Source organism: Stegodyphus dumicola, chromosome 10, assembly GCF_044657685.1.
Source record: "Stegodyphus dumicola isolate Sdum_Otavi_A_Nest chromosome 10, ASM4465768v1".
Taxonomy (NCBI): domain Eukaryota; kingdom Metazoa; phylum Arthropoda; class Arachnida; order Araneae; family Eresidae; genus Stegodyphus; species Stegodyphus dumicola.
Genome location: NC_140777.1, coordinates 14,795,723 through 14,814,749, shown reverse-complemented (window position 1 = coordinate 14,814,749; position 19,027 = coordinate 14,795,723). Strand labels below are relative to the sequence as shown.

The 19,027-nt window shown below is 28.8% G+C and overlaps 1 protein-coding gene across 2 annotated transcripts in view; it reads left to right on the top strand.

The window, feature by feature from the left end:
• mdy (diacylglycerol O-acyltransferase) overlaps positions 1-19,027 on the top strand; it is a 71,124-nt gene that overhangs the window by 29,525 nt on the left and 22,572 nt on the right. For both annotated transcript variants that reach the window (XM_035368309.2, XM_085824628.1), the window contains exons 7-11: positions 3,408-3,557; positions 5,021-5,089; positions 9,753-9,856; positions 11,737-11,817; positions 15,237-15,281. In XM_035368309.2, the coding sequence (XP_035224200.1) occupies positions 3,408-3,557; positions 5,021-5,089; positions 9,753-9,856; positions 11,737-11,817; positions 15,237-15,281 (449 nt within the window). The remainder of the gene's footprint in view (positions 1-3,407; positions 3,558-5,020; positions 5,090-9,752; positions 9,857-11,736; positions 11,818-15,236; positions 15,282-19,027) is intronic.

Below are 19,027 nucleotides of genomic sequence, written 5' to 3'. Positions count from 1 at the left end.
ATAATATATATTGTCATGAATTTTGTACGGATGTAAATAATTTTAGTGAATTTATACGTAAAACAGTGTAGTATTATTTATATAATGTAACAAAATATTTGTAAGAGACGAAGCTCTGCCAGAAAAATAAGATTATAGGAGCAACTCATTGAGGTAAATGGCTATCTCGCTAAATTGCTGAGATATGACCAAGCTGGTGATGGTTTTGGTGACTAATTTTTGTCACCAAATTTTCCAAAAATTTGCCAAACTGGGTGACATTTTATTCTGGTCCCTGAATAACTGTAATTGATGCCTAACTGTAACATATCTGGCCTTCATATGTCTTCCATTCATTTCAAGAAGTGAAGGGTACTAGAGATTTCTCTCTGCCTGGGGTAAAACTATACAAGACCAGGGAGAGTATCAGTTTCTCAGGTGTTGATTCACAGCTGGCTTTGGAGTATTAAAATATCTGCGAGAGTTTTGCCTTTTGCTTTTCATTAGATTGTTTTTAACATTCTTAGTAGTTTTTAAGTATAACTACTGATTGTGCTCTGTGATACTGGGAAGAGCTGTATGAGTTTTTTTTTTTTTTTTTTTTTTTTTTGACAGTTGTAGAACTGTAAAGTGTTTCTTTTGAAAAATTAATTTTTTCAAGCTATCATCATTTCTGTATGCATTATTCAATCCATAATGAACCCGTATGAATGCAATAATATGAATAAAAATTACCTTTTTCATTATGTATTCTGTGTTTTGTCATAAACAGAATGTGTATAGAATATATATCCATTAAAATTCATTTATCAGTTTTTCACTATACATTATGTATTGCTATATTAATGGGCTTGGCTTTAAACCCCCAGTAAGCCGTGGATGTAAGTAATTTATAATATCTGAGAATGAGGACACTTAAAATCAGTCAGCCCAAGAATCTTGTTGAAAGTTTGATGGCAAGGAAACTGTTTGAGACTTTTCAGTTTCATAATCTGAAGTGCTTATTTAAAAATGAGGTGGAGTTTAAGCAGGTTTTTCCCCTTTTAATTAACCCTTTAATTGGCAAATGATGAAATGACTGGTTGCTTGTGAGCAATCTTGCCAAATAAAGGGTTAACTAAATTCAATACAATTAATATATTCTTTTTTTAAATTACTCTGCATATATGCAAATATAGATGTATATTATGGATACATTATTAAGGTATTGTTTTAGTAACAAGTTTACTGTAGCATGAATTTTAAAGACTAGTTTAATAAATATATGAAAATTTGCTGAGGTTTTGCAGATAAAATTTTTTTTGCAGTTATCAATCCGCGGAGTGTCAGATGTTCTCCTATTATTTTGTCATTTCTGTTATAACAGAATTATTTGTCATGTTTAAATAACTATATTACTGCATTTCATTAGAATTTATTTGAAAAGCACACTGCAAAATAATCCATTTCCAAAATTTAAATTAAAACTTTTAATGTTGAATTAGCTCATTACTTTGCAATTTTCACTACATTATTTTAGTATGAGAAAATAATTTTAAATTGCAAATATTAACTTGCTTTCTATTGTGTGTGATTACCATTAAATAATTTTGACACTGCTCATACTATTTTCTAAATATTAAAACATATTAATTAAAGAAGATACAATATAATATGTCAAATACAATACGTCAAAACAAAATTCTTCTGAATGGCAATTTTGATCTCATATAATGGCTTTGATTTGCAGAGCTGTAAATTGTCAACACCATGACAAAATCATAATTCTGCACCTTTTGGTGTTTGTATTTGCATTCATTTTGTATTATTCTTTATTTAAAATTTTGATGCGGAATTTTCCTAATTCTCTAGAGGCAGTGCATAGCATTTTATTAATAATATTAATATTTGTATTAAAATTAAATTAACATGTTATCTTTAATTAGAAATAAAGGACAAATTATTGCTTAATTTTCAAACACACAATATGAAACATGTATGAAAAATCTGCTCGCTTCTTTAAGCCTGAAGAAATACAGCAGTTAGTTTAAATTTTATACTGAGACACTTTATTAGTCATTAGGATGAAACTTAGTCATTAGTTCAGAATTAATCATTAGTGTGACCTAATTTGTCTTATTATAATTATTTTTTAGAACATTATAATAAAATAAGATATTTTATTGATAATGAAATTGTCATTATTGATTACAGTAAACTATTTTCAGTTTAAGAATTGTCTTGCTTTACTTATATTACTTATTTATATTTTTAAATATATTATTTATTGTTAATAAGATGGTAGTTATTTTTCATATGAGCATGGCTTTTCTTTCTTTTTTTCTAAGCCTAAAGGGCTATTAATCTTGAAGCGCGATCTTGCGTTTCACTGTTCATTTGAGTCTGTTGCTATTCAGAAGAATGTAAGATTTATTCTTTCATATTGAACCTGTTTGTTATTAATTAATAAACTAAACTATTTAGAAGCAGTAGGTGCATATCTTAAAAATATTTTTTTACTTTTTAATCTGATTGATTGAGATAAAAGGACATTTAATTCATGATATATCTAATTAAAACATTAATTATTTTTTACTCTACATATTTTCACTTTTTTAAATATATAGAAGTTATGTAATGTTCCTATGCTAGTCTAAATTCATCTAATATCCTATAATATGTTCTGCTATTCGACCCTGGCCATCTCTGTCAATAATCCCTTCTGTGAACCATTTCAAACTTTAAAAGACCCCTTTTGGGTAGCTGTTAAAATCTGAATTCATTCTTGATTCCCACTTCTTCTAACTGATTTTTTGGGGGGTGGGTAGGAGATACGTCAAACTCATCTAGGAAATAAAAAAATGTGTTATACGATGAACTTTGTCCTGCATTACAAAGTGCTCATAAATTTCGTTGTGCACAAAATGTTGAGCTAAATTTGTTTCACTGTTTTAACAACATATAAGTGAATAACAACTAGTAAAAGGGTAGAAAGAAAATGTGTTTCTTAATATTATATTGTGAAGGAAGATCTGCAGTCTTTCCTTGACCAGAAACACGAGAAAGCCCTAAAAAAAGTGAATAAACTAAACTACAAAACTTATGTGAGTATTTTTTATAACTAGAAATTAGTAAATTTCCCGTGTTTTCAAATCTGATGGTGGTTTTTAATAGTTGCTGAAATCTTTTACAATGTCTGCAATTTCAGACCAGATTCAGCAGTAGGTAAAAATTATCCTATAGTAATCTGTTGAAAACTACAAATACTAAAGGCATAACAAATGATTCACATTTTTCAATACTGATTGGGGGACAGGTTATGTGTGCTAAGTGAGATACCGCTGGATGTATGTCTTGCAGTAAGTTTTATAGTTAATAATTTATTGTCATAAAAATTTAAACTGTTCTTTTTGGCTAAGATTTAGTTATATGATATTTTTGTTTTTTAGTTGCTGCTTCCTTTGTGTTAGGATTTGTGAGCATTGTTTTTCTCAAGCTAATATCTTATCATATGGTGAATTATTGGTGTAGAGAAAAAAGAGTTCCTGCTGAGAAAACTCGCAGACGCAGTGTTTCATCTGACAGGGGTAGACCAAGAGGTAACTTATTTTGAGTCTTATTCTTAAATCAGTTACTTTTATTATGAAAAGTTTTTGAAGCAGCATGCAGTCATTATGAAATATTCTTCATGTTTACTGTACAGTCATTATGAAATGTTTTTTGATTAGCATATAATCATTGTGAAATGTTTATTGATTAGTGTGCAATTATTATGAAATAGGTATTGATTGCTAAGCAGTGCTTGTAATATTGTATGTCATTTTACATTGTTTACATGGCTTCATTTTGTCATGCAAAGACTATTAATGCTTTTTATGTGTACTTGAATGATGATAAAGCATTACAATGTAAATATCTTAATTTTAGTTTAGAAATCATAGAAGTTTTGGAATTTAGGTTTGCCCGTTTCCTCAATGGAAAGTTTTGGGAATGAGAGGTTTCTTAAATTATCTCTAGCAAATTAAAGCACACAAAGAGGTTTCTTAGATTATCTCAAGCAAATTAAAACAAATGAAAGTTATTGCAATTAGAGGGAGCAAAAGAACTTAGTTATACAGTACAAAGTCCTTAATCCGAACGTCCATAATCCGGACCTCAAAGCTTTAAAATGCATAATGCGTTTACGCATGGATATATGCATTTAATGTATATCGGACGGTATAAGCTAGGCTAAAATTATCTAATTATCTATTTCAGTTAATGTTACAGATTGCGTTGTTTCTTAATCTTCTAATTGGATCCGGCTTATTATTTTTTGAAGACTGTTAGAGCAATTTTATAAAAAGTAAGCTTGAACTTTTGATTATTTCAAAAAGAGTTTCCGATTCTAGAGCTGCCAAAGGATCTACAAAGCGAAAGCATGTTTCGATGTACCGCTTCCGATAGTGAAGAAAGTGACAGAGAGGTTATTGAAAACGAAAAAATTTCGATTCACAATTTGGTCAGTATTCTCGACACAGCAATTACAGGACTTGAACAGTGGAACTGAACAAGAAATTATGTCTGTTTGTAGAATTAAAGAGAAAGTATTAGCACAAAAAACGAAGCAACTTATATTGAACTTACATAACAACTTACATTGAAAGAAATGTTTAATATAGTAAACAAATAAATATTAAGCTTTTTTTTTTGTAAATTTTGATACGCTTTAGAGCACAACTGCTCTTTATTTCATAAATTACACTTTTATATTTTTAATTTTATAATTTCTGCATGCCATCTTACGAGATTTAAATTGATGATCTATAATCCGAAAAACCCCTAATCCGGAATCGCCGAAGTCCTGACGAGTCCAGATTAAAGACTTTGTACTGTACATTACTTTTATTAATGCACAATTTCTTTGCATACCATTTAAAGAGGTAAATTTAAAGAGGTGCATACCATTTAAAAATGCAATCTTGTTTAAATATTGTTTCCTTTATTGGATTTATTTAATTAATTTTGATTGCAGCTTTTCTTTTTAAATTGTCGCTGAATTAATTTTTCTTTTAAATTCTAGGAACAGATGTTGGAAATGGTACTATTTCTTCGACATTAGTACATTATCCTGATAACTTGAATTTAAAAGGTAAACAGTTATTTCTGCCAGTAAGACAAATAATTGAAAAATTTTTATGAAATTATATTTTTATGTTTGTTTGAAAGGGTGAATATTTTATATAATGTTGACTAATAATTTTCATATATTGCTCTCTTGTTGGTAAGCAAAAGCAGAAGCCTAGAGTATAGGTTTGATTTGTGTGTAAGGTGTGGTTATCTGTGTGTTTGGTTTTTGCTTTTCTTTCAGATGTAACATTCAGTTGCCTGTGTTCAGTTGCCAGTGGGGAAAGGTTGTTTTGATGAGTCTGTTAAATTACCAATGGACTTGGCTGTATTTCTTGTTGAATGTTTCAATTTTAAAGTGTCAAGCTGTTAGGGAAAATATCTTCGATTTGCATAAATACAAGGTGTATTGTTAGAAAATAGATTATTTTAGAAGAAAATCATTAATATGGGATTCATTGCAATATTTTGTCCTAGATTACACAGCTTTTTAAATATAACTAGTACATATTTTATTTCATTTACTTTCTAATCAAACTTGCACTATGTGACTAATCTAATTATTTTATTGATTAGGATTTTAATTTTATAATGAAATAAATGAAAAATAATTTTTGGAAGCTTTTGTGTACTGTAATCTTTGGGCTAAAGAAGTAGTTATTTTAAATCAAATAATGCTGGATATCCAGTATTTTAATTTTGGAGTGAAAATAGCCTACTTTTCTTTGAAGTATGTATAGAATAAAATGCTGATAATTTATATGATTGCCTTGAAATTAGCTAGAGGAAAAAATCTACCTTTTTTTTTTTTTTTTTTCTGTAAATTAGGGGTTTCTAATGGGGTTGGTATAGACCCTCTGGGGGGGAGTCGATGAAATTTTAAGGGCATCATTTATCAGTTATACAGTCCATTGGCATAATTGGAATCCCACTGATTAAAAAAATATATTAATAAAATCCATAATTATTTATTAATACAAAGCTGTTTCATGTAGTAAAAAAGAACACAGGAGAAAATGCAAAAAATTACATAACATATATTAAAATTCAATAATATTTTTTTAAAATATGTAAATTTTTGTTCAGTAAGAGTAATTTAAAAAATCAAATGCAGGAGCACACACACACAACGGAAGGGAAGGAGGTGTGAGTAACTCATAACTTTCTCAAATGATATGCTGCTATATAGAAGTCATTTGCAGTATATGTAAATGTTAAAATATTTTCTCCCAAGACATTAACAATTCAATTGTGATACTCCAAATGAATTGCAATAGTGTTGATATTGATATTATGATGCAACAGAGGCCGATTGCATTAAAGAAGGGTGATCAAGCACAAGTCTTATTCAAAACACATGGGTATGCTAAATTTTGAATTTTAAAAGTCACCCGAAAGAAATATCTCAAATAAAAAATAAAAATTGTTACCAAACCAACAATATTGACTTTTCCCTTGTATTACCTAGTGATAGCAGATTTTAGTAAAGTCATTAATTTGTTAAAGAAAACAAGAAACAGGTTGAATACTTCTGGGGCTGAAATGATTTACAAATTAAGTTAAACAATTTTACACAATTATTTTTTAGTATTTCGTTTAAAATTGCATTAGTACTTCAAGTACAGCCATTGCATTATATAAAACTGAAGCTTTATGCTACTAGAATCTAAATTTATTTCTAAAAACTTGTTCATATTTGTAAAATTTAAAAACAAGTACAAAAAGTAATGAAACATAAATTTAATAAACCATTTTTTGTTTAAAAATTTTTGCTTATGTCCTTAGCATGGTATTTTAAAAGTAATTTGTATGCAATTATTTCTACTATTATACTGTATGATGTTTATTTTAGAGAAAAATATAAGAGGGTCAATAAAGAAAACCATTCTTTTAATAGGGGTCAAAGCAAGAAAAAGGTTGGGAATACATACTGTAAACCATATTAGTAGAGTGGTGACTATAGTATTTGATTGTTCATTTAATATGTAGTAGAGGACTACCAGTGGCCAAGTGGTAAAGTTGCTGAACACTGGTAGTTCGATCCAGGGTTCAAATCTCGGCAAACGGTCTGGCTGCATGTGCGTTTTCATAGTTTCACTCATGTGTAACATGTATATGAGCCAGTTCCCTTAGAAAGTCCTCCATGATGGCATTCCTTCCCTTTGGCAGATAGCTATCGAGTTCTTTGCTATAATCAAATAAAACAAACCAATATGTGGTAGTTTTATTATAAATTGCTAGTGAAAGTTGTTTTTTAGTAATCTTAAGATTGTTTGATGAAGGGCTGTTTTGGAATATACAAAATTCTTTAAATTCTTTTTTAAAATGTTTTCTAAAGAAAGTATGCTGAAGAGAAGGATTTTGGAATATTAAAGAAAACTTTGGAAATAAATGGGATTCTCATAGATAGTTGTTATGGAAAAATGCATTTTAGTTTTTTAAAGTAAGATAAATGTTATTTTAAAACATTTTATTAAAATTGATTTGTAAGTGTACATTTGAAATGACATTAAAATTTTGGGTGATATAAGTTGAAGTTTTAATTTTGCATGTCACACAAAATTATGCTTGGAAACTATACAAATTTGATTTGATTTGAGTTGAAAGAAAAATTTGAATTTAGATTAAAGAACATGAAAAATCAAATATTTAACTCTCCATTTGGAAATTATTGTATTGTATCAGCAATGTCAAGGAAATCATAGTAAAAATACTTTTTTTTTTATAAAAGTCGTGTAAAACTTTGTTAAAAATGTGAACAGTATTGTTTAATTTAACTTAACTACATTAGGTTTAGATTGGTTTTAAAATCAATCAATATAGTTTACTATACAAATATTTTTTATGATAAAGCTAGTTCAAGACAAATGTAGAGTATATTTAAACATTTTATCACTAAGTATCTCACATTTAAGCAATAGAATTAAAATATTAAAGAAAGGACTTGCTTTCATCAGATAGTCTTTTATATGTTAAACAAATTGCTTCATATTTATTTTTGAAAAGGTTACAAAATAAATAATTCCACGGAAATACAAGTTATAAAATTAATTATAATTCATCACTTTTAAAATTGCAAGTAATACCTCCCCTCCCCCCCAAAAAAAGTGCAAATTGAATTTAAAGATTAAAAAATTTTGGTTGTTTTGGTTGTTACGACACTTTGTGCTGCTTTTTGTGAACTCTGACAACAAAATGGTTGCCTGTGTTTAATGTATGTATAGACACTTTTTCTAATTATGGCAAGACATGATAATATTTTAAAGTCTGGAGCACCTAATTTGAGGCATATATTGAAATATCCCTCTGATGTGATGATTAATGTTTTTCAATTCACGAGTATTGGAAAGATTTTGTAAACTTTTGTATGTATGATTTTGAATTAGTTACGATACTAGAGTGTTTCATATTGTCACTAAGCAATTTTTAAAAGAATAATAGAGGATTAGTGTTATAAACCATTTTCATGGTTGATCTTGTACATTTACTTACCCATTGATATGCAGGCAGTCTGAAAATCATGCACTGAGGGCACTTTAATAGATGTTTTACTATAATTCTCTCTCACACACTTTATTTCTTTGGTCCCTTTTAATAAAGTTCTTTAAAACTTTATTTCTTGAAGTCCCAGGTTCTTGGAAGCTGGCCCAGCCAAGAAATCAGTTCTGCACATCCTGAAGGTCACTATACTCCTGTTGAGAGTTTAGTATTGTTATAGTGAAAGGGGCCCTGCATTCCTAGATTAGTTGGTTTTTAAAGAGTTTTTAAAAATATTTAATTCTAATAACAAACCCTTGGTGTCTGCCACACAATCCACCATTTTCTGTTCGTATACTTCTCTCTTTCTTCTCCCCCCCCTGCAAGCATATTTTTGACTCTTGTCAAACCAGTTCTGTGGCTACCGTTCTTTATGCCAAGCCAATAACTGGTCAATCATACAATCTCAAGAAGTAACCAAGACTTTCAGTATACAACTAAGCAAGAAAGCAGTTTTGGATTAAAAAAAAAATATATATATATGATATTGAGGGTAATTTGACATAAGTTCCTCTTCTTTAGTCTCCTCAAAAGTATTTTTAAAAATAATTTTAATAATAAATTTTGAAATGGCAAATTGTGTAAAGTTTGAAATAATGAGATATATGAAGAAATCAATGGGTGTTACAAAAAGAAAAGGTAATGCTGTTTATTGAAGAAAACTATACAATTAAGGTTCTTGTGATATATACGAAAGAATAAACTCGTAGAATTCTGAAAGCATCAGGAAGAATGAATTGGATTGGAATGTCATTCATTAGAAATGGTAAATTTTTGTGAATCATGAGCAGTGTATGTCAGAAAGAATTTTAATAGAAAGAAGAAGGCAGCATAGAGTCATGCAGATTTCATGTTAGTAGTTGAGGTAAAATATTAGATGCAGAAATGAGCAAAAAGTTTGCTATAGAGTCATGCAGATTTCATGTTAGTAGTTGAGGTAAAATATTAGATGCAGAAATGAGCAAAAAGTTTGCTACTTTAAAAGCTTTATGAGTTAGCATTATACAAATCTTTCTTCCATTAAGAACTGTTTTCCTTGTAAGATATGAAAGTATTATTTTCTCAACATAAACATACTGTTTGTTTTATATTTTCTATGAAATTTATTTCTGGTTTTCTTATTTGTTTAATTTGAAATATTTTCCTTTTAGATGCATATTATTTTCTGTTTGCTCCTACATTGTGCTATGAGCTGAATTTTCCACGTACAGCTCGTATCAGGAAACGATTTTTGGTTAAACGTCTTTTGGAAATGGTATATTTCCATTTTTATGTTTCTTTGAATGTTTTTTTTCTTTGTAAATAAAGTTTCCCTGCCCTTCTTTTTAAGCTTTAATGTATACAATTCTGTTGTAAGTTATTTTATGTTTATAACTAATTTTTATATTTCTTTATTGCTCTTTTTTTCAATGACTATCTTTCTAATAGCTTTATTTATTAAAAATGTACTAGTTTAGAATAACATTTCATTTTTCTCCTGAATTTACTTACAAAGAAATAAAATAATAATAATAATAATAAAACTGTAGATTTTAAAGCAAAAATGCTGAATCACAGCAGTGAGTGTTTCTATTTGTTTAACTGAATCTTTCTCTACATATTTTTTATTCATGTGTAGAAATAAATAGTAGAAACGCTATCAGTGCTATTAAGGACTGCAGAATGTATCAAATGTAATAATTTTATTTTGTATTATTTTATATTGTTTTAGACTTATTTTCTGCATTCACCAAAGACCCCCTTTGTGTTTTGTAAATACTAAAGTTATTACTTTGAGGCATTGAGTATACAATTGTGACTGTGAAGACAATGAAATATTCAGTCAGTAATTATTAAGTTTTTTTGATTAGAAAAAAATTTCTGATTAGAGATTTCTGATTAGAAGGAATAAATTTTATTTCTTCATAAATAAAATTTATTTCTTCTGAAATTTTAATTTATAGCAAGAGGAATAGCTTTTGGAAGCATCATTAAGAAGTACAATAACGGCTAAAATGCATTTATTAACATAAGTGTTCTACTTTGCATTTCAGCAATTTGTCTATCTTTGAAATCACTCTTATATTTTTGAACTGTTGAAGAGATTGAAGATACTTGTAATTCATAATATTAGGAATGTTTTTTTTTTAACATGAATTTTGAAAAGAGAATGCTTTTGTAAATATCTTGTTTAGCATTTTAGTTTTAAATTTTTAGTTTCAATAGCTTTCGTCTCATTCATATCTGAATTAAAAAAAGTCATGAAAATTGAATTTTTAGTGTATAGTAAAATGAATTGTCTATGCCGAGACTAAGTAAAATGTCTATAATAACCAAATGCAATGAAAGGAAAATGGTAATGAAATGATAAACCAAATATAGTTAAAAATGTATATTAATCGGAAACTTTTCAAGAAATGAAATTCCATTCTGAAAGATGAGTGTGTCTTGGAAATGTTAAGTAATGTTAATGACTTCTCTTTTACTCATCTTTTATGCTAAATTTAATCTAACCTCTATCTCTAATTTAGCAGTAATATTAAAACTACTTATATCAAAATTTTAGAAATGATTGAGAAAATGCTTTCTCAACTCTTTAAACATTCCAAACTGACAAACCCTCAGTTGCACGAAGTAAAAGCTAATAATCCTAATTAGGTATTCACTTTTATAGGCTGAGCAATATAAAATAGTAAAAAAATTCCTTTTGCGTAGTGAAATTTTTAACTGAAAATAAAGTGATAGGAAGTTTAATAGTAAATAAAATGACTTAAATTGAAAATAGCGACAAATGTAGGCAAAAAGATGAAAAATTAAGCCAGTTACAAAATTAATTATCATCAAAATTGAATATAAATGCAAATTTATAAGCAAAATGTAAACAAATTAATCTTTTCAATGATAAATTAAATAGACGATTTAATTGAGGAAATTAGCCATAATGCCTTTTTTAAAATTCTTATAAAATTTTTTTACAAAATTATGAGGTAGCACTTGTAAATTTTAATTTTATGAATGAATTTGAAGGAATGGTAGAATTATAAAAGGAATGATGATATGAATTTTAGAAAGAGAAACTACCTACAAATATTTTGTATTGCATTTTAATTTTAAATTTTATACATTTAACATTTAAAAATATTTTCTTCATTACAGCTGTTTCTTTCCCAACTTATTCTGTGTTTAGTGCAACAATGGATCGTGCCTACTATCAATAATTCTTTGAAACCGTTACAGGTTTGTATTTTACATAACATGTTGATAGTAATCAATTAATAAGTAAAATTAATGAACAAATGTTTGAAATGTCACTTACTTCCAGTGGTATATTTTTTAAAAGGTTCTGTTTTTAAGTACAGTTTATTGAATCTGTATTGTTGATGAATGTATGTTTTAATCAACATAATTTTTAGTTTATAAAATTGCAACTCTAAGAATTTCCAGAGTTTATATTTCAACATTATGAAAATATTTTCTTTATTTATATTTGTTTAAACCTGTTTACTATAACTGTGTATTTATTTTCATTTATTTGTTATAATTTTGCATATATTTTCTTGTGTATTTGATAGAGCTTTTAAATATTGTATTCTTATATACATATAAAATAATACTTTATAATTCATAATAGAGTGGAATTCTGTCAATTGCTCAGGTAGAAATGTAAATATAAGCTTTTAATATTCCAGGCCTTGGTGATGTTGTAATAGTTTCTAGAAAACACACTTTGAAGAATGATTGGAGAATGATTTTTCCAAATAGTTTTAGTGGCTCATTTGTATTTTCCTCATTATAGCAGTAATAATAGTGTGTCAGTGAAGTTGTAAGAGACTTGGTAAAGGCTTAAGTGAGAAGAAAGATGACAAAGATCTTTTATTAACGTTTTATCGTAAGTTGTAATCATTAGATCACTGTATAAACTATTTCAATGACTGATTGGTCTTCTGTCGAATATTGGGTTTATAGTTTGCTTTACCTCATGTGAAAGACTTATAGTCATGTGTTAAAATACAATGAAACACAATAGTGTTTTTTACTTTTTACTAAAATATTTGTCTGTCTGACTGTTCTCTATAAACAAACAAAACGTCTGGCAAAGCTGCCCAAAATACGTATGCTATTTGCAGATCATCATTTGTGTAAAAGGCATGTGGTCTAAGACTGCCTTTACCAGTCTAATTTCATTAGTTCTTATGGCATTTGAAGAATGAATAATATAATCCAAACAAGTGGAAAGTCTTTAGCACTATGAGTGCAGTAATCTCGTAGAGAAGTAGATATGAGCGCCTGCTTGTGGCGCCAATTACAATGTGGGAAATCTTTTGTTGCTTGCATGTAGAAGCATGTCTTTCTGTGTAAATACGTAATTTTCATGGCATCTGCAATCAAATGAGTAAAATAATGATAAATAGGTATAATAAAATAAGATTGTAATAGATAATATGTACAAGTCGTTGATAATTTTAAGTTCGTCTAGGGTCGGACCTTGCATGTTGGATTTACGAAACACTGATTTGATTTATTACACTGTAGAGCTCATTACACTTGAGATGAAATGTAATAAACACTGAGAATATCAAATAAAACACATCAAAGTCTATACCTGCTTTGGCATGTAAGGAAAAAGTCCATTGCACTTTGTCAGTATTATAAGTAAATATGATAAAAAATTATAAATGAAAGAATAAGTATATACATACACTACCACCTGGAATTATGGTGTATAGTACGTGGTCTGTGTTTGCTGTTTCAAAATTAGACTTACTTCTTTCCAGCTATTGTATAAAACAAGTGGTAAATAATAGTTTCACATTTTCTTCCTCCTCCCTCGAAAAAAAGGAGAGAGAAGTTTGTACTTTTTTGTTTTTGTTTGGATGAAAATTGTTTTTATGAAAGTAAAGTAGGATAAATGGAACATTTTTAAAATAAAGAGATATATTTTATATATTAAATAACTTGCGCAATTGTCACAAATGTGGTAAAAAGAATACAGCGAAGAACTACGTGCTGTAAGTAATAATTAATTACTTAATCTTATTTAGAATTCATGGTAAATCCATTTATGCAAGGAAATATATATTTCTTGTCAGCAACTATTACATGTTATTGATTATTAGTTCACAAATTTATTTCTCATCTACTGAGACACATGCAGAGGGTATTTATGCATTTTGAGAGCAGTTTTAGGGCTGTTTAATTAATATGTAAAACGGAAAGAATACTTCTTAAAATGTTCAGTCTAATTACCTTTTTTCTGGACTTATAAGTCTGCATCGTGATTTCCACAATAGAAGAGCTTTTTGTAAAATTTCCAAGGGCATTGATTTCCATTTCCAATCGTAGTGGGTTTGTGCTTAGAAAGAGCTCTTTCAAGAAACTAAAGGCATAATAGTTCATAGTTGAAAGGTCACGGAACTTCAGAGGAATATTTTGAAAAGTTATACATTCAATAACTGTATTAGTTCTCATTTTTTCAAGGAATGCAGTTGTACTTTTTCAAGTGTGTTTTGTTGCTTTGTCTTGATGAATTTTTCACTTTTTGGGATAAAGAAATGGAATTTTTTCTGTTTGTGTCGGATGTAAGTCTTGATAGTATATTGAATTCATTTAAATTTTTTTCCCACTCTTCTTATTTTTTATTTCTTATTATAAGAGAATCATGCAACAGTCATAAACTCATTACTGAAACTTTCTGTGCATTGATGGAACTGGATTTACACATTTTTCTCTCTTTGTTTTCAAATAATAAATAAACCTGTTTTTTGTGGCAGTCCTTTGGGCAAATACTTGCGTCATTTAGGGTCCCACTGTTTTTCCATTTATCTCCTGCTAAATAGTTCTCATACAAGGTTCTACGAATTGTTCTGCACTGAGCCACATGCCTCAGCAAAAGCTGGTGAACATTATGAGCCTTTGAGTTATAAATCTTTGCTTATTGTTTTATTTTTTGCTGCTACAGATGTATTTAATGACTTGCAACTGATTATAGCATCAGTGGATTTTCTATTGTTACGAACAGTATAACTTGAACCATTAGAAATAGTACATACCTTTTTTGGGTACATGTTCAAAGGCTTTGTTCCATGCAGACGCAATGATTAATGGGATTTTCCCCTTTCTAATTAATAATAATAAAGTTGATTATTTTGTACTTAAAAATTTTAATATGTTTACATTTTATAATGTTTGAATAATGGAATAAGAATATCTATCTTCATAAAGGGCAAAAGCATATCCTTCAATCCACAGCTTTTTGACATGCAACATTTTGAAAAAAGAATAAATTTAAAAGTAGCATATCCTTCAAGCCACAGCTTTTTGACATGCAACATTTTGAAAAAAGAATAAATTTAAAAGTAGCAAACAATGTTTCTCATTGCCAAAAATTTTTATTCCAAAATATTCACTTTTTTTAATAAAAAAAAGGATAATTCTTTATTGAAATCATTTTAAAAATGTGTACATTCTCTGTGTTTTGCACTTACCATATGATTTGATGTATATTATTTTCAATTTTTGTTAAAAAATTTCTATGACTTTGTACTTTTAAATATACTTTCATTGTTATAAAGTATTATGCTAATTTTTTTCTTTAAATTAAAAAATTTCCTTTTAGGAATAATTAAATAAAATTATGTTCTTTTTCTTCCATTTAGGAAATGGATTATTCACGAATGCTGGAGCGGCTTCTAAAACTAGCAGTAAATATTCAAAGTCTAATAATTTTTATTTTTTGTTCAGAAAATTTGGATCTTTTTTTGTTCTAGAACAACAACATGCATCAAACAGTTTTCTACAGAAAGATATATGCACCAACATTGCCTATTGGTTACTATTATAAGTTGCATTCAGAAAATAAGCTTTCCATGCTGACAATGGATGACAAACTATGTATTGTGAAAGATGCCTGAGGCCTATGTGCATGCCTGAAGGGTTTGAGATGTGCTTATCATAGTGACAGTTGTCACTTCCTGGTTACTTGTAGTGTTCCAGTTGCAGGAGCTTAAAGTCAGACCTTATTTTTACACTTATCATTTGTGAGGTTAGATCAGTAATAAAATTTCTGAATTCATAGAAAGTAGTGCTGATCAGAATTCTTCATAGCTACATCAAATTTATGTTCCTGATATCATGAGCATGCAGATGGCATGTCATTGCTGTAGGCAATTTTTAAGGTTATAAATATGTTTATGATTAGCTCGTGCACAAGCTGCAGCAGTATATTATTAAGAATTGTACCTTCAAAAATCATTCTCCACAGATTCCTTGATTCCACAGATTCATCATTCCTTGCTGCATACAGTTGTCACAAAGCACCTCTTATTCCAGAAATTGTGTTCTAGGTTGGTGCCAAAAAGCATGATATCCAGACATAAACACATGAGATCAACATTGACTTTTATGCAGCAATACCATCATGACTGTGACAGATTTCTCAACAGGATTATCACAGTTGATGAAGAACGGCTGTTTTTTACTTTACCAAGCAGAAATTGATGCTTTGACGTCACAATAGATTTCCATGCTAGACAAAATTCACATCACAATGGATTTCCATGCTAGACAAAATTCAAGCAGACTCTGTCTTGATGAAAATTGAGGGGTATGTTACCCTGGTATAGAAAGGGCATTCTGCTTATTGACTTTATAGCTAGAAATGAAGCAATAAATACTGATCCTTGCTGGCAAGCATCCTGGAAATTTTAACGAGCAATCCAGAATGAGAGAGGCACAGGATGCTCAGTGTAGGTGTTGTGTTGATCCACAAAAAGGCTTGCCCACAAATGTCTCAATGAGCATACGCAGAAATTCTGCTGGCAGGTGTTTGACCATCCATAGTATTGTCCTGATCTTGCCCTCAGCAATTCCCATCTTTTCTTGCAACTCAAGAAATTGCTGTTCATTCAGTATTTTCTAAGAGATGAAGAGGACAGACAGTTATAATATGTTGGTTTCAGTCCAGGTTACAGAATTCTAGGACAGTGGAATACAAAAGTTGATTCCATGGTATGACAAGCATTTTAATTCCATTCACAAAGTTGTGAAAATCATTCAGCAATTTCTGCAGCTGTTCCAATAAATGTTCCATGTAATCATTAACTGTGTAACTTTTCTTTCTATTTATGACTTAGGAAACTCAATTTCTGGATGCACCTCGTAAACTAAACATGTTCTAATATCAGTGCTCTTGTTTCCAAAATGAATATTGTCAACAAGAAGTTTTTTTTAAGTGTACAATTCTATTTTGTTCTTTTCCATTGATATAACTAATCTAAGAACTATATTTCTTACTAATTAGGAAAATTTAGATATGTATGAAAGGATTGATGATGAAAGTATGTTTTCTCGCTTTTAAGTATTGAGTTGGCGTATATATCTTTCTACAGTAAATTGTTTTATGCATGTTATCATGATGGAAAAGATCCAAAAATTTAAATATTTAAATTTTAGTGATTTATATGGATTTTCCCTCCTTTTAGTTGCATTTAAAATTTTTAATATCTAATTATCATTGTTATTGTGTAGGTTCTCTTGAATCTGATGTAGTTCAATTTTCTTTCTTTCTTTGGTAAATCTTTAGTTCTGATAAATTTATGTAGTTAGCCTGTATAAGTATGAATATAATTTAAGATAATTAAAATATATAAATGATATGTATTAGTTTTCTTAATGAACAAAGTTTGCCCAGGAAACTAACAACTAAGTTTTAACTAATGCCTGGATAACAACACACTGAAATTTACATCACAGTTTTAGCCATTTGTGATATACCATTTTCTTGCTTTGTATTTTTAGCCAAAAGGGGTGTTAAACCCAAAAGGCTATTAAGAAACTGCATTTTGCATGATTTAACACTGTGTGTTGGTTCACTTTTCAAACTGTTGCCACCGGATATTATCACCATGTATTATATTTAAAGAAACTGCATAACAAAGAATCTACATGAATGCATAAATGTTTCTTGCATTGTGAAAAAACAATGATACCTAGAGCCATCAAATTTTGAATAACTTAGTCCTCCAACCAAACATGGGCACTTGGAAGCCCGACTTTTGAATTTTGGATTTTTTTTATTATCTGTTTTAAATTTTTGTAATGAACTTTTGGCTTACAAACTCAACAATTTCAAAGCAAGCAATGGCAACACTGTAGAGAAAAAAATCATTTTTATCTCCAGCGTGCGAGGCTGTGTATGCTGTTTAGCTGTTTTTTAACCCTCTGGCTGATCATCCCACGATTTCCACGGGCAACAAGAGTGCATACTGTTTTTACCCTGTTTAACCATTGAAATAAATTATATACAGTATTAGGCGTTTAGTTTACGTTTTGGCCAACAGATGTCGTTAGTTGTCCACTAAATTGCGGCATTTGAAGGCATGTGGTATTAGTGCTCATACTTCACTTTTTGGCACTTTTTTTTTACAGAAATGGTTGCTAGAAAACGTTCAGCGATATATCTTGATTATTTAATTAAATTATTGAATTATTAATTAGATTAATAATTTGATTGATTATTAATTAGATTTATTGAATCTGGTACAAAAACTGTGAAGTTGGACTTTGTCTTGAACCCTGTTTTGAACTCTATCATACTAAACATTTAATTTAATACATTTAATACATTTAATGCATTTCTAAGGTATTTTTCCCTCATCGCTTTATATTTTCTTAAATTTTACACATTTTACTTTTTTATATTATGCAATAAATAGAAATTAACTGAAATTCGATTGAAATTTATTTTTTAAAAAAATTGTTTTTTGGTAATAACATCTGAAATTGGTTTTTCTGGCAACTTAGTGTCTCATGTTAAAAATCTATATAAAAATATTTTCTAGAAAGAAAAAGTGCATTTTTGAATTCTCCAATATGTATAGATTTAAAATATGGAAAAAAAAAAAAAAAAATTTGGAAGCGATTTTGTTCCACAAATTGAGCAGTCAGAGGGTTAATATTTTGTGATATTTAGGTTGAATTGAATTTTATGTGGTTTAAGTGTGAAGAACATTAATTGAATTTTATGTGCCTTAAGGGCAAAGAACATGATATTTAATAAATAAAGGTAACACACAAAACATTAATAAAATGCCGTTTTCGGCATAATATAAAAATTTGTTTTTACTTTAATTTTTTTGTTGCTTTTTTTTATCACTCTTTATTTTCAAGTTGAGATGATAAGTGATTGGCTGGTTTTTTGAGCCAGGATTAAGCCATTATTCAATCCTAGTTATGCAAGCTGTTTTGGGCACATTTTACATTTTACCTTAGGCTAATACATAAGAATAAAAAAGTAGGCAGTGTAATTGGTTACATTATTTTCTGGGAAGTTTGGGTATTTTGCATTAACTGCATAATATTATAGTACATTTCTGATAGGAAAATTAACAAATTAAAAAATAAAATTCTGAACTGAATAAACTATTGTTACAAAATTTCTGCAATAATT